The sequence below is a fragment of the Equus asinus genome, chromosome 1 (genome assembly GCF_041296235.1).
Source record: "Equus asinus isolate D_3611 breed Donkey chromosome 1, EquAss-T2T_v2, whole genome shotgun sequence".
NCBI classification, from domain to species: Eukaryota; Metazoa; Chordata; class Mammalia; order Perissodactyla; family Equidae; genus Equus; species Equus asinus.
In genome coordinates, this window is record NC_091790.1 from 183654352 (window position 1) to 183674775 (window position 20424).

General features: G+C 51.2%; 1 protein-coding gene across 2 annotated transcripts; it reads left to right on the forward strand.

Moving 5' to 3' along the window:
* The first annotated feature begins 2152 nt into the window (after positions 1–2152).
* Positions 2153–19757, forward strand: SMO (smoothened, frizzled class receptor). Of its 2 annotated transcripts, XM_070513183.1 has the most exons (13): positions 2461–2599; positions 10625–10741; positions 11399–11604; positions 12348–12557; positions 12818–12990; positions 13333–13552; positions 13650–13773; positions 15076–15168; positions 15617–15725; positions 16553–16738; positions 17192–17340; positions 17821–17955; positions 18198–19757. In XM_070513183.1, exons 3-13 carry the CDS (start codon positions 11458–11460, stop codon positions 18629–18631), a joined length of 1980 nt encoding a protein of 659 aa, XP_070369284.1. In that variant the 5' UTR covers positions 2461–2599; positions 10625–10741; positions 11399–11457; the 3' UTR covers positions 18632–19757. The 2 variants fall into 2 exon arrangements, with proteins under 2 accessions (XP_014709823.2, XP_070369284.1); XM_014854337.3 differs by lacking the exon at positions 10625–10741 and having other exon boundaries at positions 2153–2599.
* Positions 19758–20424: the final 667 nt, after the last annotated feature.

Below are 20424 nucleotides of genomic sequence, written 5' to 3' on the forward strand. Positions count from 1 at the left end.
ATGCCCTGATGACATGGTCTATTCCCAGTTCTTCCATAAATCACCAGCAAACTCCCTCAAAACGATCGCTTGCCTCCTGCCTCTTGCCCTTTATACCATTCTCACTTTGCCTGATTAATGTTCTTAGCATTATCACTCCTCTGATCAAAAATTTGTACTGTTTCCTTATTACCAATAGAATTAAACCTTAATTCCTCTGTATGTCATTCGAGGTGTCTTACCAATCATTTTCCCTGTTTATCCCCTTCTATGTCTTGATTGCCAAGCCAGTCGTACCGTGAGCTATAGTCACAGTTTCCTCTACTTGTAATGCCAGCTCTGCTCCTCTCTACTTTTCTGACTCCTCCTACTCACACTTCATGGCTGGATTCAACCCCACCTCCTCCAGTTCTCTCCACACCGCTCTCTCCCTGCTAAATTCCTATAGCACACTCACTGTACCAGTCATTTCGGCAGCTTATTTACTGAGTGAGTAATATGCATGTCCAACCGCACTAGATGCTTTGTGCATACACAGAATAGGATAAGTTCTCTGCCCCGGAGGAGGAGACTTTTCTGCTTTGTCATGATGTATTACTGTTTCTTGAGGGCAATCCTTGTCTCCAGAGTAAAATGCAAGTCCCCAAGTTCTTCAAGGATGTGATGCTTATCACAGTGCTATGGACATCCTAGGATTTCAGAAACACTGCTGAATTGAATTAACCCCCCCCCCCCCCGACACCCTTCCACGCCAGCCCCGCCCCCCCACCATGTACTAACTGAGGAAGGTAGCTGAAGTGCAAGAAGCTAATTTGCTCTTAAATGGCCAAACCTAGAACTAGTCCATTTCAGCTAGGCTGGAGGAGTAAGGATAGTGGGTAAGAAAGTAAACCCCCCCCCGAATGTGCTGCCTTATCAGCAACTCTGAACAGTTGCTCAGTGCAAGTCCGCTCCCCTGACTGGACCCCTGTCTATAGGCGCAAGCTGCTACACAGTGAAATCAAGTGGGGTGACTGAAAGCATGGCAAGCAAAGGAGTGAGGAAAGGCAAAATGAGCAGAGAAGGAGAACAGCAGAAACTTCCTAGGCCAGCATATGAGCAGCAAAGGCAATCAAAGATGGACTGGCTTCCTTTGGACATAACCAAAGACAAGCCGGGTCCAGTGGTTGGAAACCACAGTTCAGACTTCACACATTTGTAGCAATAAAGGCTTGATATTGGCACGTTTGGTTTCCAGACACCTGCTGCCACAGGTACCAGCAGCAGGGACAGCTGCCGTGAGCGACTCAGTTCATCTCTTTCACAGGTCCCGAGCTGGAAGGATTTGGAGAAGCGGGAACCCCAAACCCTGGTTCACCTCCATGGGGCCCTGGGACAAGTTGAAAGATCTAACCAAAAGCAGAAAAGACTGGCGGGTTTGGGATCCGAGCTGAGATGTAGTAGATGCTTCCGCTGACTTCAGCACCCCCTCTCTCTCCCACCGTAAACCAGAAGAGTCCACTGCATGCACACGACCGAGTCGAACGATCCTCAGGCCAATCAAGGTGCCCACAGAGTTTCATTGTAGCTACGGGCCACGATTTCCACCCATCTCTTGTCCCCGGACGGCGAGCGGGGTCACAGAACCCCCTGACCGCGGCCCTCCGGGCGCCAGGACGCTGAAGCTCGCGCTCCTCCTCTCTCGCATCCCCTCCCCTCCTCTTCCCTCCCTCGGCCAGTCCCTCCCCCAGCCGTGGCGGAGGGGGGGCCGGGCTTGGCTCGGCGAGGCCCGTGCATTCCAGAGAGCCGAACGAGCTAGAGCAACAAAGGAGCTCGGTAGTCGGCGGGGAGAAGTCGGGGGGCTGCGGCGCGCTGGGGCGAAGGTGGCTTCTGGGCCGCGGGCTGGCGCGCGGGCGGAGCCAGAGACAGTCCCGCACCCTGGCCTGCGCCTGGCCTCCATCCCGGGGCCGGGAGGTGGTTTTCATGGTGGGAGAGAGAATGGGGCTGGAGATTGGGGGCCCAGGAGGCTCCCAGGGCTGAAGACTACTTGGATCGCCAGGCGAGGGGGTAGGGAGTTGTGCATCCCGGCCAGGCCCTCTGCCGCGCAACATGGGCTCCGGGTTCCAAAGTTTGCGAAGTTGGGCGCCGAGGGCCCAGGACGCGCGGAGCGTCCGGGGGGGCCCGGCACCGGACTCGCGGGGCGCACAGGTCGCCTGAGCCGCCTCCGCGGCCCCAAGGGTTGCGCGCGGGGCCGAGGGGCTCGGGGGAGCGGGCGGGGGCGCCGGGGCTTCTGCTGAGTTGGCGGGTTTGGCCATGGCCGCTGCCCGCCTCGCACGGGGGCCGGAGCTCCAGCTCCTGGGGCTGCTGCTGTTGCTGCTGGGGGGCCCGGGCCGGGGGGCGGCCTTGAGCGGGAACGCGACGGGGCCTGGGCCGCGCAGCGCGGGCGGGAGCGCGAGAAGGAGCGCGGCCGTGACCGGCCCTCCGCCGTTGCTGAGCCACTGCGGCCGGGCCGCCCCCTGCGAGCCGCTGCGCTACAACGTGTGCCTGGGCTCGGCGCTACCCTACGCGGCCACCTCCACGCTGCTGGCCGGGGACTCGGACTCCCAGGAGGAAGCGCACGGCAAGCTCGTGCTCTGGTCAGGTAAGCGCTCGGGAGCCGGAGCCGGGGGGCTGCAGTCCTGGGATGTGGGGACTCTCGGAAAGAACAGGCTCAGGCCTGAGCTTTGGAGAAGGCGGGAACTGCACCCGGGAGAGTTAGAGAAAAAGAGTCTGAAACATTGGGGCAGGCTGTGTGCAAGATGGGACCCTCGGTGATGAGGGGCGAAGGGCGAGGAAATTGAGGAAGCCAGTCACAAAGGACCTGAGCAGAGTGGGTGAGCAAAGGATGAGGGGGAATGAGCGTCCCGAGAGAAAGGGGCTCCGGGCCACAGAAAAGGACATTTTTTTAAGAAGAGGAGCTGCTCCACCTAAGTGCCACTCTGGAACCGGAGACCTCCGGGATTCAAGGAGGTGATTATACCTCGGAGAAGAGACCGGGAAATCGAGTTGGAGAGCAAAAAGGGAAAGATGGGGGTAGAAGATTTAGACATTAAGGAGAGGGTGGGGGGAAAGAATTGAGTGAAATTTATGGAAAAAAAGAAACCTGGTGATGAGTAATTAAAGGTAACCAGAAAGTTCCAGAAGTCTTGTTTTGGGAGACAGGAAGTCCAGAGAACTGTGATCTTGTCTTGCTTTTACGTGAGATTTCACAGTTTCCTCATCTGAAAAATGGAGACTCTGATCCTTGTCTGAGGTTGTGAAGAAATGAGACTATTCCAATGATAACTTATGTGTTCTTTGGAAGTTTAGATCCTCAGCCTTAGGGCTGTGGAAGGACCCTTAAGTGTGGGATGTTGAGAGCCTGTGGATACTCCCAAGGTGGTTCGAAGTCCCAGAGCTCTCTCCTCAAAGTGGCATCATGGCTGGGCCTTAAAACTGCAGACTGAACCCAAACAGGGCCTTCCTTAGCAGTGTGGAGTGGATTCCCTCTCCACCTGTCACTCTCTTGGGCTGGAGGCCTGACGGGGCTGGGGAAGGGAACTGGCCTTGTCATCCCTTCTAGCCAGTTTGATTCCAAAACTGTCCTTGAAAAATAAAATGAAATCAAAAGCCAGGAGCAGATTGGCTGCTTCTGTTGACAGGCCTCCAGTGCCCCACATCCCAGTTCTGCCCAGGGGGCTGGTGAGGATCTGATGGGGGGAGTGTATGTAGGCTGTCTGTCATCGTCAACTTGGCCACTAGAGTTCTCAGAGCCGTTGCCGGATGTAGGACAAAGCCAGCGATACTGTTCCTGGCTTGGTGCAGCTGCCAGAGGAAAGAATTTGGAGGATGGTACCCATGGTGGAGCTACATCCTTTGTGGGTATCAGGTTCTAAAGTCAGCACATAGGCAGAAACCATGTGTAATCAGCGGTAGCTTTGAAAAATCCATAAATTACCATAACATAAGGTCTATCTGACTTTGCATGTGTGCTCTTTTTATGGTAATATGTTTGTATAAATGTGTAACATTTAGTAATGTACAGAATATAAGGAGGTACACATAGAAAATATAATTTTAGTCTCTAAAGTTACATAAATGCAAAAGAGCAGCGGACAAAAAGAATAAAAAAAGGAACACAAAAGACAGGTATAAATAAGATTTCTTTGAGTACTACCTGAAGCAAGGCTTCAGTTTGCACTTAGGAGCCAGCTATATGGAAAATCCAAATCTCTCAGCGCTAGAATCTCACCCACTTCTCCCCACAGAGTTGCTCATGCTATGCGAGGATAGTCTCTCTCTCTCTGTCTCTCTGTCTCTCTCTCTCTTTCTCTATTTATTTATTTATTTATTTATTTATTGGGGGCCCATGGTTGAATCCTCGTAAGTGAAATGCCTGTGTGGTGCTGCCCTTCTGTAGTTGCCATCAAATCAAGGAGGAAGGGTACGAACCTCTTTCCAGCCTGTACTCCTGGGAGCAGCTGCTGAGCATGCAGAAGTCGTTTTGGCAGGAGAGTTTAGGAGTTAGAACCATCTGCTGGCTGTGCAAGTTCAAACCTCACTAGCTGTGCCTCTGGTGGGGCAGGGTCCTGCAGAGGCGCCAGCGCTGAGCCCAGGTCCTTAGTTCACCCTGAGCTTTTCTCTGCCACCGCTCGTCATCCCTCAGCTCAATCCCATTCCCGTGTGTGTTCAGATTGTTCTCTCTCTGCTGTGGGTCTTTCTCCCAGATGTTCTATGAGGTAGGGCCGAAAGCAGGTGTTGGTGGGAGCTGGGTCAGTGGGTGGGTAGGGTAGAGTGAATGGAAGCCAAGTGTGAGACTCACAGACGGGCCTTCAGCTGGGAGCCTCTGGCTAGTGATTTGTCCTGTCCTGAGTTAAATGGTCTTGATTTGCCATTAGACATGGTCGGTGTCACCTGGCTCTTGGAGATGTTTTTTGTTTTTTGGTTTTTTTTGGTGAAAAAAATCAGCCCTAAGCTAACATCTGTGCCAGTCTTCCTCTATTTTTTTGTATATGGGACTCCACCACAGCATGTCTTGATGAGTGGTGTGTAGGTACGCTCGGGGATCCAGCCTGCGAACTTCAGGCTGCCAAAGTGGAGCAGGCGAACTTTAACCACTACTCCAGGGGCCGGCCTCTCTTGGAGATGTGTTTGTGGGTAAAGGGTGAAGGTGATCTAGGTTGTCTTCATCCGTAAACTTTTGAAGGTACAGACTTGCTCTTCACTTTTCTTTAAAGCTCCAGAGTTCTGAGTACACAGCCATCCACTCACTCATTCAGTTAGGTATTGGGTGCTTGCTACGTGTCATCCTGGATCAGGTTCTGGGGCATATAAAGATGAAGAATACAGGGGCTGGTTCGTGGCCAAGTGGTTAGGTTCACACGCTCTGCTTTAGTGGCCAGGGGTTCGCTGGTTTGGATCCTGGGCATGGACCTATGCACTGCTCATCAAGCCATGCTGGGGTGGCATCCCACATAGAAGAACTAGAATGACCTGCAACTAGAATATACAACTATGTACTGAGGCTTTGGGGATAAAAAAAAAATGAAGAATATAGACATGACCCCTGCCATCAGTGATAAGACAGACAATTAAACAGGCTTTAGCAATACTTGTGAAGGGTATAGTGAGATGGTAGTGTGCTGAAGGAACACAAAGGACTTTAGTGAACCGAGGAAGACCCCCAGAGGAACTGACGTTTAATCCATGACCTGAGAAATAAGTTGGAAGTACCTGGGCCAAGGAAGGGTTGGGTGGGAAGGGATAGGAAGAGGAAATAGCATGCACAAAGGTGTAGAGGTGAGAAGGCTTGGTACTTTTTTTTAAAGAGGTATAAGAATTTCAACAGAGCTGGATCAAAGTGTGTGAGGAATAGAATTATAAGAGATAAGACCTACAGAATTAGAAAATAAAGGGAGGGGCTGGCCCGGTGGCCGAGTGGTTAAGTTCGCGCACTTTACTTCAGTGGCCCAGGGTTTCACCGGTTCGAATCCTGGGCGCGGACATGGCACCACTCATCAGGCTATGCTGAGGCGGCATCCCACGTACCACAACTGGAAGGACCCACACCTAAAATATATACAACTATGTACTGGGGGGCTTTGGGGAGAAAAAGGAAAAATTAAAAAATCTTAAAAAAAAAAGAAAAGAGGGATTCATTCCCCATATTAATAAGTTTGCATGTTATCCAGAAGATAATAAGGAGCCATTGAAGGCTTTTAAGTAAGGGACAGCTGTATTCATATTTGCATTTTAGAAAGATCTCTTTGGTTGCTGGGTGAAGAAGCCATGGGAGGAGGAAAAGACTAGAGCCTGGTTGCTTGTTTCGGGGATGGGTGAGGTGGTCCAGGTGAGACGTAATGGCGGTCAGGATGGGGTAGCAGGCTGGAGGAAGTGGACAGATCCCAGAGTTTCAGAGCTAGAACCAATAGGATGTGCTGTTGAGTTGGATGGAGGGCAGGAGCCAGCAGGAAGACCTAGGTTTCAGTTTGGATGGAAGGTGGTACCGTTCCCTTTCACTAGGGTAAAGAATGTTAGAGGAGGAGTAGATTTAGGAAGACAGCATGGGTCAGTTTTGGCCAGTGAATGAGTGGTGCTCATTCGACATCTATGTGGAGATTCCTAGTGGATCTTGAAATAGGCGTTGCTTAAGAGAGGTGGCAACTATGTGCTTCCTTTGCCCAGATTGCTGAGGCTTTGGAAGGATACCATTGAGTAAGGAAGTTTATAGCTCAGCTTGGGCCAATTTCTAGGTTTTTATAGAACTCAGGTCTCTCCTGTATCTTTCAACTCTCTGGACTTGGGCTTCTTCAGGCACTCAGCATCTTTCCCCATTATAGCTTGAAATGTCTCCTCTCTGGCATTCCAAGCTGACCAGACAAACATAGTGTCCAGGCCGTGGTCCACCTTCGGCCAAATCTGGTTGGTAAATGGGGCAAGAAGGCCTGCGGCTGGCGAAGGAAATAGGTCCCTGAGAGCCAGCACGTAGCCTCTTTGACCACTGCTGTACTCTGTGTATGCACAGGGGCATGTGGCCCTGTCACCCAGCCGGGGGCAGCCCGTAGAAGAGCCGGAGGAGCTGGGAGGAATTTCTCGTTTGCTTCTCAGGCATCAAGTTGAGAGATGAGAGGAAGGATGTTGTAGGTGACAGAGGCTTGTTTGTAGGGGCAGATCAGGAAGAATTTCCTTGGAGCTGTTTTCAAACCTGGCTGATGATCAGAATCAGTTAAAAATATATATATTTGGGGAAAGTATAAAAATACAGAAAAACACCCACAGGTCCAAGTTTTCATTTCTGCTTCAGATTTTTAACCCCAGAAGCTCCCCTTTGTCTGTTCCAATCACATCCCCCCTCCTCTTCTAGAAGTAACTACTACTCTGATGTTTTTGATAATCATTTCTCTTTTCCTCTATAGTTTTATTGTCTAGTTTTGGAATCCCTAAACAGTGTATTTCAGTTTTGCATGTCTTTGAACTTTATACAAATCGAATTGTGCTGTGTATTCTTTTATGTCTTGCCTTTTTTTTTTTTTTTTTTTTGAGGAAGATTAGCCCTGAGCTAACATCTGCCGCCAATCCTCCTCTTTTTGCTGAGGAAGACTGGCCCTGAGCTAACGTCCGTGCCCATCTTCCTCTACTTTATATGTGGGACACCTGCCACAGCATGGCTTCCCAAGCAGTGCCATGTCCGCACCCAGGATCCGAACCAGCAAACCCCAGGCCGCTGAAGTAGAACGTGTGAACTTAACCGCTGTGCCACCGGGCCAGCCCCTGTCTTGCCTCTTTTGCTCTACATCATTTTGTAAGATTCATCCATGTTATTGCAGTTCACTTTTTTCATTGCTGAATAGTATTCCATTGTATGAATATATCACAATTTATTTATCCATTTTGTTGTTGTTAAACATTTAAGTTGTCTCCAGTTGTTGGCCACTGTGAATAACACTGCTGTGAGAATTCTTTTATGTATATCCTGGTGCATCTGGGTCAAGTTTCTCTAGGCACGTACTTAGAGGAGTGGAATTGCCAGATCATGGGGCTACGTTCAGCATGCATACCTTCAGCTTTACTAGATAATACCAAACAGTTATTCAAAGTGATTGTGCCGATTTATATTCCCATTAGCGCTGTAGAAGAGTCACTATTGTTCCATATGATTCCTGACACTTGGTATTGTCAGCCTTTAAAATTTTTGCCAGGGGGTCAGCCCTGTGGCGTAGTGGTTAAGCTTGGCCTGCTCCACTTCGGCAGCCTGGGTTTGCAGGTTTGGATCCCAGGTGTGGACCTATACCGCTTGTCAGCCATGTTGTGGTGGCAACCCACCTATAAAATAGAGGAAGACTGGCACAGATGTTAGCTCAGGGCTAATCTTCCTCAAAAAAAAAGAAAGATGTATTGGAGATAGTTCCATTTCAGTGCAAATCGTTCAACCTTGAATAGTGTCCTTTTATATTGATGTATGATATTTTATTTAGCTGGTCTCCTATTGATGGATATGCATTCAGGCTGTTTCTACTCTTTTGCTATTACAAACAATGCTGCAATGAATAATCTTATATTATCTTTGTGAACATGTGAAGTGGAATTGGTAGTATAAAATTTTGATAGATAATGCCAGATAGCCTCCACAAGTGCTTCCTAACTTTTCTCCCTACCAACAATATATAAAAGTGCCACTTTCCCCCACACTCTCACAATATAGCATTTTCAAATGTTTTGATCTTTATCACTCTAAAGGGTAAAAAATTATATCTCAGTTTAGTTTTTTTTTCACATTTATTTTATTAAGAGTGAGATTGAACATCTCTTTATGTGTTTAAAGGCCGTTTGTATTTTCTATGATCTGTTCTGTTTGTCTTTTGCCCATTTTTCTATAGGATTATGAATTCCTTCTTGATGTGGAAGAGCTTTATGCATATAAGGAAATTAGCTTTTTACTTGTGATATATATCGGAAACATATTTTCTCAGTGTGTTTCTTTTCTTATGATTTTGTTTTTTACCCTGCTGAATTTATTTTTCTGAGGTCTTTTCTTTAAATCTTTTATCTCATAGCTTTTGGGTTTTGTATCATACATCAAAAGGTCTTCTCCGCTCCAAGGTTTAAAAAACCATTTCCCATCTTTTCACCTGTACTTTAATGTTTAAAAATACTGTAGTTATTTTTGATTTGTCTGGAATTTGTTTTTATGTAAGAAAAATGGGGTAAGAATCCAACTTATTTTTTCCCTAGATGGTTCCTCAATTGTCATTGAAGATTTATTTAAGAATATATCTTTTCCGTGGAGAGTTTATTTTTAAAGTATGAAACAATACTTAAAATGATTAAAAAAAAGAAAAACAACAAATTGCATAGTTTTAAAAGCTGATAATTAACACAAAAAAAATTCGCAAAATCCAGAAAATAGTACAATATTTTTATTAATTAACTGCCTGCTGCTCCTCTAGATTACATTTCCCTCTAGGGAGCTTCCCTCCCATTTTAAATATATTGTTTAATAAACATCCAATAAAATTCACTGTTTCTTTGTTGTACAGTTCTGTGAGTTTAGACAGATGCATGGGGTAGTGTAACCAGCCACTACACTCAAGATAGACAACAACCGTGGGCTGCCCAGTGGCGCAGCAGTTAAGTTTGCACATTCAGTTTTGGCAACCTGGGGTTCGCCGGTTCAGATCCCGGTTGCGGACATGGCACTGCTTATTGAGCCATGCTGTTGTGGGCATCCCACATATAAAGTAGAGGAAGATGGGCACGGATGTTAGCTCGGGGCCAGTCTTCCTCAGCAAAAAGTGGAGGATTGGCGGCAGATGTTAGCTCAGGGCTAATCTTCCTCAAAAAAAAAAAAGACAACAATCCTATCACAGCCCCTAAGTACTCCCGGCGCTGCCTCTGTGTAGGCAAACCCTCCTACTCTAACCCCTGCTGTGTTCTCCACCCACACCCCCCTAGTCAGCCTCCCTGGGAGTGGGTCCTCTATGTAGACTGCTAAGGGTTCCCCAGGTGATTCTGAGTTGAGTCAGGTCTGGGAGCCAGTGCTTCAGGATATTGCTGCTTAAGTGACAGGAACTTGCTCTGTACCCCTGCAGTAGGCTCTGTCGCAGTGACAGCTATGAGTGGTCAGGGGCCTCAGATAAGTAACAATAACAGCTAATATTTCCTGAGTGCTTCCTAGGACAGGTTCTGTGCTAAGCACATTTAATGCGCTATCTTACTCTTCACAACCCTTCCATGAGGTAGATCTGTTATCCCCATTTCACAGATGAGGAAACCTAGGCTAGAGATAGAGATGAAGTAATTTGCCCAAGATCACACAACCAGGAACTGGTAGAGCCCAGATCTGGACCCAGGCAGGCTAATTGCAGTGTCCGTGCTCCTTACCCCCCTATTTATTGCCTGCCCCTACAAAGAGTGATTACCTGCCCCCACTACCTCCAGCCTGGCAGTGTAGAGTCACCCTGTTTGCTCTCATGTCCTCAGAAGCTTCTCCTGTTCTTCTTGTTTGAGAAATGGGTGTTCCTGAAGCGGGGATGATTCAGAAGGGGCGCAGGGGCGGCAGGGGAGAGGCCTGGGCTGGGACGGGGTGCCGGGACACCTCCGCCTGTTTCTGTCTTGCTGACAACACCTTTCCTCCCTCTGCACTGGACAGAGCCTCCTCTGTTTCTCTCCATCTGATTTCCTGTTTCCTCCTCTGGCTTTGGAGTACCTGGTTCCCCTGACTACCTCTCCTTAAGCTCCCACCTGTTCTCTATCTCACCTCAGCTTGGTAAGAGAAACAGGGGTCGCGGGGTCTGAGCAAGGGGAAACATCCTTTGGTTCTAGTGCATGGGTCCTGTGAGGGGTGGGTCCCACTGCACTCCTTGCCCCTGAAAAGGTAAAAGGTAAATTGACCTGGAGTTCTCAGCCAGAGGCACTAACACTCCCTAGCAGGGCATTTGGAAATGGGGGCTCTTTTTTAAAAACTTGAGTTGAATTATAAATACATACAGAAAAGTGCACAGATTGTAAGCTTGATTTTCACAAGGTGAATACATCCGTGTAACTATTACCAGATGAAGAAAAACATTACCAGCATCCCTGAAGTTCCTCTTTAGGCCCTCTTCCAGTCACCACCCCTTAGTAGTGGGTAGGGGACATTTTTTGGTTGTCACAATGATTTAGGGGTTCTATTGGCATTTAGTGGACAGGGTCCAAGGATGCTCGATGTCCTGCAATACACGGGACAGTCCTACAGCATGGAGACTTGTCCTGTCCAAATGCCCTGTTGAGAAACACTGTGCCTGACAGCTCTGAGCAGTAATGACCTGTGTGTGGCAAAGAGAGATGCCTTAGGCCTGGGGAACAGGGGGCGCAGCTGTGTCTGCAGGTCAGAGTGAGGAGGAGTCTTCACTGCAATGTGTCGACACTGTCGCCATTCCCCCAGGCCTCCGGAATGCCCCCCGCTGCTGGGCGGTGATCCAGCCCCTGCTGTGTGCCGTGTACATGCCCAAGTGTGAGAACGACCGGGTGGAACTGCCCAGCCGCACCCTCTGCCAGGCCACCCGTGGCCCCTGTGCCATCGTGGAGAGGGAGCGAGGCTGGCCCGACTTCCTGCGTTGCACCCCCGACCACTTCCCTGAGGGCTGCCCGGTGAGTGCTCTGTGGGGCAAGGTCCGGGCTCTCTGCGCTGGGCAGGACCAGACATAGATCAGGGCCCAGCAGGAGGCAGGGAAGTCCAGAGCCTTCTCTTCTGCGAGACCCCGAGTCTGCAGCCATGGGGTCAGCAGGCCACAAACTCAAACTGAAGCTCAATCTCTGGGCCAGTCTCTCAAGGAGTATCTGTTTATTTAGAAAAGATAACTCATGTTCAACAAATATTGTTTAGCACCCTCTTTGTTGGATGTTGGAAGTTACGGGAGTCATGGATGACAGGAACCCATCCCCGGGAAGTTTATCGTGTGTTTAGGGAGTCAAATAGCTAGAGACATTAAGACGGGGATGTGATCTAGTTCTGGGAAGGGGAGCTCATAAATGGTAATAATAATAATGGTAATAATGATAGTAATAATGCTAATTATTATTATTTACTACCTGCCAAATACTATTACAAGCATTTTACATCCAGTTATTCATTTAACCCTTAAACCACACCATGAAGTAGGTACTGCTATCTCACAGATGGGGAAACTGAGGTAACAGAGAGGTCAAATCATTTGCCCCAGGCTGCATAGCCGCTGAGTGGCCAGGCTGGGATTCAAATCCTGGAAGGTCGTCTGCAGCTCCTGTGCTCTCAGCCACTCTGCCCTGCTATCCCTGCGCCCCTTATTAAACCACAGGTCGCCCTGACCAGCCTGCTCCCTTTTGCACTGTCTTCTTCCCTCCCCCCATGCCAGAATGAGGTGCAGAACATCAAGTTCAACAGTTCGGGCCAGTGTGAGGCTCCCTTGGTTCGGACCGACAACCCCAAGAGCTGGTACGAGGACGTGGAGGGCTGCGGGATCCAGTGCCAGAACCCGCTCTTCACTGAGGCTGAGCACCAGGACATGCACAGCTACATCGCGGCCTTCGGGGCCGTCACGGGCCTCTGCACACTCTTCACCTTGGTCAGCTGAGGGCAGGCCCATGGGTGGAGGGGTCAGGGGAGAGGGGGGACCCAGGACACTCAGCCCATAGAGTAGGAAGGGACTCGGACTGTCAGTGAGAAAGCCTGGGCTCTGGGAGCAGAGACGGAGATGGGGAGAGGAAGACTTGGTGGGGGTCCCCAGGAAGGGTTGTGATAAGAGGGGTCTGGGGTTCAGATGGGGCGTCTGCAGCAGCAGAATAACCCTAATCTCATAGAATGGGCCCCACATCTCTCTTCTAGGCCACATTTGTAGCCGACTGGCGGAATTCAAATCGCTACCCTGCTGTTATTCTCTTCTACGTCAATGCGTGTTTCTTTGTGGGCAGCATTGGCTGGCTGGCCCAGTTCATGGATGGTGCCCGCCGGGAGATCGTCTGCCGTGCAGATGGCACCATGAGGCTTGGGGAGCCCACGTAGGTGTCTTGGGGACCCAGAGGTGAGGGTGAGGGGAGGAAGGCTGAAATGTGTGTTTACACAAAAGGGACAGGCTGAGCTTGAAACTGAGCCTTCAGTGTAGGATTCAGCTCTGCCTTGTTACACCCAAGGTCTCCAGGGTTAGGACCTTGATTGTTTGCATCTGTTCAAAGGGGCGTCTTCTATATCCTCTTCAAAGCTGACCTGAGTCCTGTCTCCAAGCCCTTTCTCCTAGGGAACCTCCAGACCCTAGAAGCCAAGGGTCTGGGGACAGGGTGGAGAGACCTGATTGAGGGAGCACAGAATGACCTCCCCAAGTGACACCTCACCTGTCTGCGCAGCTCCAATGAGACCCTGTCCTGCGTCATCATCTTTGTCATTGTGTACTACGCCCTGATGGCTGGCGTCGTCTGGTTTGTGGTCCTCACCTATGCCTGGCACACCTCCTTCAAAGCCCTGGGCACCACCTACCAACCTCTCTCGGGCAAGACCTCCTACTTCCACCTCCTCACGTGGTCACTCCCCTTTGTCCTCACTGTGGCAATCCTCGCCGTGGCCCAGGTATAGTTATTGGTAGGGGGCTGAGGACCTGAGTGGAGTGGGCTTAGGTGAGGGGACCAGTGACCAACTCTGTCCCTCCCACCCCTTCCTGCTGCAGGTGGATGGGGACTCTGTGAGTGGCATCTGTTTTGTGGGCTATAAGAACTACCGATACCGTGCTGGCTTCGTGCTGGCACCAATTGGCCTGGTGCTCATTGTGGGAGGTTACTTCCTCATCCGAGGTGAGTGAGGACCAGGCTAGGACCGGTCAGGCAACAAAATGTGCTGAGCACCTGCTCTGTGTAAGTAGGGGCTAGGGGCTGCCAGCTCTGCTGCCTTTGCAGTGGGACCTCAGCTGGCTCACACAGGCCTTCGTGCAAAGTGGAAGGTGCCCTTCTAGGCAGACACAGCACCATGGGCACTTGGTGTGGGATAGCTCCTTTGTGCTGGCCAGGAAAATGCACCCCTTTCTCCAGAGTCTCGTGCCAGGGCTCCTGGCTTGTTGAGTGGAGCTTGGGCTGAGTTCCAGCCTCTGCTCAGCCCTTGGCCAGATGCACTGTTCTGGTGAACACCCTGAGTAATCTACCCCGTCCAGATGGACCAGCTGAGGGCCTTCAGTCGTGTGTATGCACCCTGAATTTATATATGCTCTCAGTCTTTTGGAGCTTGGGTTCTCATCTCCTTCCTGCCCACAACACACGCACGCAGTTTTCACAACACGCACAGATTCTGTTTCCTAATTTCCCTGTCTCAATATGCCACCTCCACAATAAGTCTCTCTCTCTTCTTAGCTCATTCTTGTTGAGATTTCTTTGTAGGTGTCAGTTTCCTCCCCCGGCACTGTCAGCCTTCTGTTCAGCCCACCTCTTTTTCCTCTTTGCCCCAGAGGCAGTGTCTGGGCCTCTGATTTATGTTTTGTATCTGTGCTGTCCTGAACGGTAGCCACCAGCCACATGTGTTGAAACTAGTCCAGATTAAGATGTGTCGTAAGTGTAAAACACACACTGCCTTCCAGGCTTAGCACAAAAAAAGGGAACTATCTCATTAATAATTTGTTATATGGATCACATGTTGAAATGATAATAAATAATGATATGCTGCTTATAAAATATATTGAAATTAGTTTCACTTGTGTGCTTTTGCTTTTTTAATGTGGCTACTAGAAAACTTGAGATAATGGATGTGGCTCACAGTATTTCTGTTGGGCAGCGCTGTTCTCAAATCTGTTTTTTTGCCTTTCCCAGCTTTGCCAGCACAGCTTTGACCTGGCTGCCTTACTTAGGGGCAGCCAGGCCAAGACCAAGGTGCTTCTCTTCTCTACTGTCTGTCGGCACCCTGCCCTGGTCTTCCAGTCCACAGCACATCTGCCACCAACTGCACTCCATTTCTCCAGGGTCTCCAGTTCCCCAAGTTTTAAATCAGCACCGATAGTTCATGTCTCAGACCTGAGACTCTAGGGCCGTGGGACCCTCCCCTGCCACACACCCATCCCTCCCAGGAGAGTGGCCTGCCCCCACTTATGTCTGAGTCTCTCTTCTGTTCAGGAGTCATGACTCTCTTCTCCATCAAGAGCAACCACCCTGGGCTGCTGAGTGAGAAGGCTGCCAGCAAGATCAACGAGACCATGCTGCGGCTCGGTGAGTGGCCGTGGGGCCTTTGGCCTGAGGTACTGGCCAGTCCAACACTGCACCCTCCTGGAAAGGGTCTTAGAGGATGCAGTAAGTCATGAGACAAGTTACCAGCCATGGGGACAAGACAAGGCTGCGTGTGTGTGTGTGTGGTGGTGGTGGTGATAGTCATGGTAATAGCAGCTCAAAAGAAGGGGGCATTCTCAGATGGAAGAATTCAAATTCATGCCAAGAATGCTTCCTCATGCCCACTTCCCTCCCACTGGGGCCCTTCCACACTTGCCTCAAATGCCTTCCAAACCTTTCCTAATTTTGGAGAATACAGTTCTTGAACTGAGCCCAGCACGAATTCACCCCAGACTCAGCTGTCTTTCCAGCCCAAGTGGGGCAAACACCTCCCTCCCTACTACTGCTACCACACTGGGTAATGCCCTGTCCCATTCCTGTCACTCCACAGGCATTTTTGGCTTCCTGGCCTTTGGCTTTGTGCTCATCACCTTCAGCTGCCACTTCTACGATTTCTTCAACCAGGCTGAGTGGGAACGCAGCTTCCGGGACTACGTGTTGTGAGTGGGGGGCTGGGGATGGCGGTGGCGGGAGCGGGAGCCAGGACTGCAGAGACGGCCCTCCTCTGCTCTCCAGCAGAGGTCTGCCAAGTCCCTGCCTCACACGGCAGGTGAACCTGCCGGTCTTGCTCTGGGTGCCTAAGACATCAGTTGCTCTATAATTTGCAGATATGGCAAACAGCCCTCAAGTCCCTGCTCACCTCCGCCCTTCCCTCTCACCCTGGTGGCTGTCTGGCTGGTGCGTTTGTAACTGTTAAGAAGCCAACGCGTCTTTTGGCTTTTCTGACCAACTGTGTTGGCCACACAAGTTGCTCCCTGCTTCTCCTGCGCTCTTTTGCAGAGCTTCTTATAAATCCCCGCACAGGAGTATTTGCCCCCCTACAACAGGTTAACAACCTGTTGGTGCTTGTTGGCCTTGCCTGTGCTTTTTTGTGTCACGATGAGGATGTATCTGAGACAGTAAGGCACCTCAGCTGCTGAAAGAAGGGCAGCACCTACGACAGCAGGAATAGCAGTTAAAATGCTCCTTAAAATGGACACCAGGCCACATCCTGACTGCTTCAGACTCTTTCTTAAAGGCTCCAGCTTCCAGTGTGGGAAGCTTTAACCACACCAATGCCCGAGTCCCTTCCCTAGGGATTTGACTTAATTATCTAGGGTGCAGCCTAGACATCAGTAGTTATTAAAAGATCCCTGGTGACTCTAATGAGCACCCAGGGTTGCGAATCAGTGCTGTGGGGCTTAGCTCTTTCAAAAGTCTTTGGATTATCTGGGTACCTACCCAGAAGACCCAGAAAGCCTCACCTGTCTCCTACCCCTCACCATAGGTGCCAGGCCAACGTGACCATCGGGCTGCCCACCAAGAAGCCCATCCCTGACTGTGAGATCAAGAATCGCCCTAGCCTCCTGGTGGAGAAGATCAACTTGTTTGCCATGTTTGGAACCGGCATTGCCATGAGCACCTGGGTCTGGACGAAGGCCACGCTGCTCATCTGGAGGCGCACTTGGTGCAGGTGGGGTCGGCAGCCAGCCTATCCAGACTCTGCTGCCTTGCTCTTCTCCGCCACTGCATCCTGACTTTAGTCTTTGTCTGGTCTCACATCTCCCAGCACAGCCTTGAGCAGGTGTGATTTCTAAGGGCCTGCACTAAGCCGCCTAAAGCTGCCTTTTCCATGGCTCACCACTGCCCCCTGGTGACACCTCCTGTCATTGGGAGGACTGGCCAAGTGGTGAGCCAGCCACCAGCATCTTCTAAGAGTGGAGTGATTTGAGAACTGGGCACACAGAAGCCCTGCATTCTAGGCCCCCTTCTTTGCAGAGAAGGCCTCTACTCCTCAGAGTCCTTGAGGGACTTGAGGTCCTCTGGAGGCTCCTTCCTGGACGGAATGGATTCACTGGTCTTTCACAAGATTTGATGAGAAGCAGCTGCTCCTCCACTCCCCCTCCCCCACCCTTTCTGCTCTCAGGTTGACCGGTCAGAGCGATGACGAGCCCAAACGGATCAAGAAGAGCAAGATGATTGCCAAGGCCTTCTCCAAGCGGCGTGAGCTGCTGCAGAACCCGGGCCAGGAGCTCTCCTTCAGCATGCACACTGTCTCCCACGACGGGCCTGTGGGTGAGCTTCGGCCCCTTTCCTCCACCAGAGCCGCTTAACACCCACTTAGCCCCTGGGCCCCATTCCCTCCCAGGCTGGTGTGGACCTGTGGACTGTTTGGAAGGCTGCGAGGAATAAGGCGCCGCCTCCTCTCGCTCACACACTTGTTCTTCTCCAGTCCCCTCTGTTTCTGTCCCTGGGTCTGCTTGCTGCTGCTTTGGTTCCCAAGGTTCATCTCCCTGTCCTCCTTCTCCTGTCTTCGGAGTTGTTCTCCCTGGGCTAGAGGAAGTCAGGTTCCAGGGACTGGATTTCTGGCTCTAGTGGGGCCCCTCTCTTCAGACTGGGAACGGGTAGAGGTCACTGTGATTACCAGGCAGGCTTTCTATGCTAAGTCAAGTGCCATCAGCTGGGGGGAAGGTGAATGGTGCTGATAAGGGAGGAGTGGTCACCACAAGGGACCAGGCAGTCACAGTTCCTTATCCTTTCTTTCCATTCCCACAGCGGGTTTGGCCTTTGACCTCAATGAGCCCTCAGCCGATGTGTCCTCTGCTTGGGCCCAGCATGTCACCAAGATGGTGGCTCGGAGAGGAGCCATACTGCCCCAGGATGTGTCTGTCACCCCTGTGGCAACTCCAGGTATGGGGTTCAGGCTTCTGTAGGAAGGTGTGGGGCATAGAGGCTGGAGGTTCCTGGGACTGGAGTTGCCAGAAGGGAATGAGGAAGGAAGGGCCCTGGAGGATCTGAAGTATGGAGTTGAGGCACTGGAGGTCTAGAGTTCTGGGTCCCAGAGCTCAAAGAGTAGGGGTCCGAGGAGAGAAGGGGTGATGTAGACAGAGCCAGGGTCCCAGATTCATTCATGTTCTCTCTCCCACTGTCAGTGCCCCCAGAGGAAAAAGCCAATCTGTGGCTGGTGGAGGCTGAGATCTCCCCAGAGCTTGAGAAGCGCCTGGGCCGGAAGAAGAAGCGGAGGAAGAGGAAGAAGGAGGTGTGTCCACTGGTGCCACCCCCTGAGCTTCACCACCCTACCCCTGCCCCTGCCTCCAGTGCCGTTCCTCGACTGCCTCAGCTGCCCCGACAGAAGTGCCTGGTGGCCACAGGCGCCTGGGGAGCTGGGGAATCGTGCCGACAAGGAGCCTGGACCCTGGTCTCCAACCCCTTCTGCCCAGAGCCCAGCCCCCTGCAGGATCTGTTTCTGCCCAGCGCCCCAGCCCCCACGGCCTGGGCTCAGGGCCGACGGCAGGGGCTGGGGCCCATTCACTCTCGCACCAACCTGATGGAGGCAGAGCTCATGGATGCAGACTCAGACTTCTGAGCCTGGAGAGCAGGATCTGGGACAAGAAAGAGGAGCAAATACTGTCCGAGGCTCTTCACCCTCCCTGAGTGTGCTTCCCCAGGCACTTGTCTTCCAGAGAACCTGAGGGTCCAGTACCCTCCCAGGAGAGTTCTGTATGTCTGGCTCACAGCAGCAGGACTGTGGGAAAGAGCCCTGACATCTCCACGGGTAGGCTTCACCCAGGGATGGGCCCTGGAACTCAGGGTCCTTATTTCTGCCCCACCAGCTGGAGTCTGGCTGGCAGCATCAGTCTCCAGTGGGGTCATGGGCTATGCGGAGCTTGTGGTGGGGCAGTAATGGTAGAGGCAGGGTTGACAGCACCCAGAGTGGGCTGTGGTGGCCAGGGAGGCAGCCAACCCCATGTCTGGCATATGAGAGCCAGCTGCCCATTTCTGTGCCAGTGGGTGCCCTTTCCTGGCATTCTCAGACCAAAAGTGTTCATTGTGCCATTAGCCTTTTGTCTAAGTGGAGATAAGGCTCCCTTCTCCCTCTTCCAGGTGGTTGTGGGGCTGGGAGTGCCTACTCCCATAGGGGCTGTAACCTCTCTTCACAGGTGTCCAGCTGGCCCCACCCCAGGCCAGTAACCCTTCCTGTGTTCTCCTGCACCCTCCTTCCCCTTTCCCATTTCAGTTCAACCAGGCCAACCTCCTCCTGTTTCCTGTTTGTTGATTAGGACTCAGAACTGCTGCATTCTCCACCCTCCCATTCCCCACCCCTTTGCTGCTGGGCTCCATCTCCAGGTGAGAGATTGGTTCAGCTATCGGAGCCTGGTGTGGTGTAGAAGCAGTGAGTGAGGGGGAGCCTCTGGGCCTCCAAGAGACACATGTTAATTCTGCCTCATATACATCCAGTGGGGGATGGATCCTCTAACTTGAGGGGCTACCCTGGGAAGCTGCTGGAGCTTCAGCCAGTCAGGAAAGCTTCCTTCAACTTCCACAACTGGTGGGCAAGGAGATTCCCACCTCTCATAACACCCAACCATGTCCCCAAGGCCCCAATTTTAAGAACCAGACAGCAGGAAGCCTTAGGAGCTGGCTGGGTTCCAGATGGGGGGATAGGGATGGGGAGATGAAATATAAACAGTAAATAAAGGTTTTTGTATAAACTCTTGGTGTGGTTCTTTTCCATAGGCCCTGGGCTCAACCTAACTGTTTACCTGATCCTGGTCTCATTTCTGTCCCATTTCCTCCTCAGGCTATTCGGAAAGGCCAAGAGCTTGGTTCTAATGAGGTCATGACAGACAGATGTCAGCTTAATGTGCTGGGTGTCCTTCTTGGCCAACTGGTTCTATATGGACAAAAACTCTTCTGTGGCCACAGGTGCTTCACTGTGCACTGCTCATAAGATGAATGAGCAAGAACTTGCAGCTTGCCCCTGGAGTGACAATTGGAAGCAAGTGTCCTCCTGCTAGTGTAGATGAGCTTGGCTCCTTGTGGCAATCCTGGGCCTCACCTCTAGGAGCCTGCTGCCTTCTGCAAGGGATGCTAGTGGGACCAGGTGCATTCTGATCCACAGCTTCCTGCCCTGGCCAGTCAAGGAATTCAGACTTCCCTGAGGGAAGCTTGTTAGCCCGACTTCCTCAAAAAAAATGTCACTAGAGGACTGGGAACTGGTTGCGAGGACTAGGATCCTGTGGAAAGGAGATCTGTGGAGGAAAGGGGGTGGTACCCACAGAGTCGGAGGATATTGTGGAGTATTGACCAGGCTTGTTTGGGGAGTAGGTTCCATTATGGGGACATAAGCATTTTGCCCAGAGCCAGATTCCAGGGGGA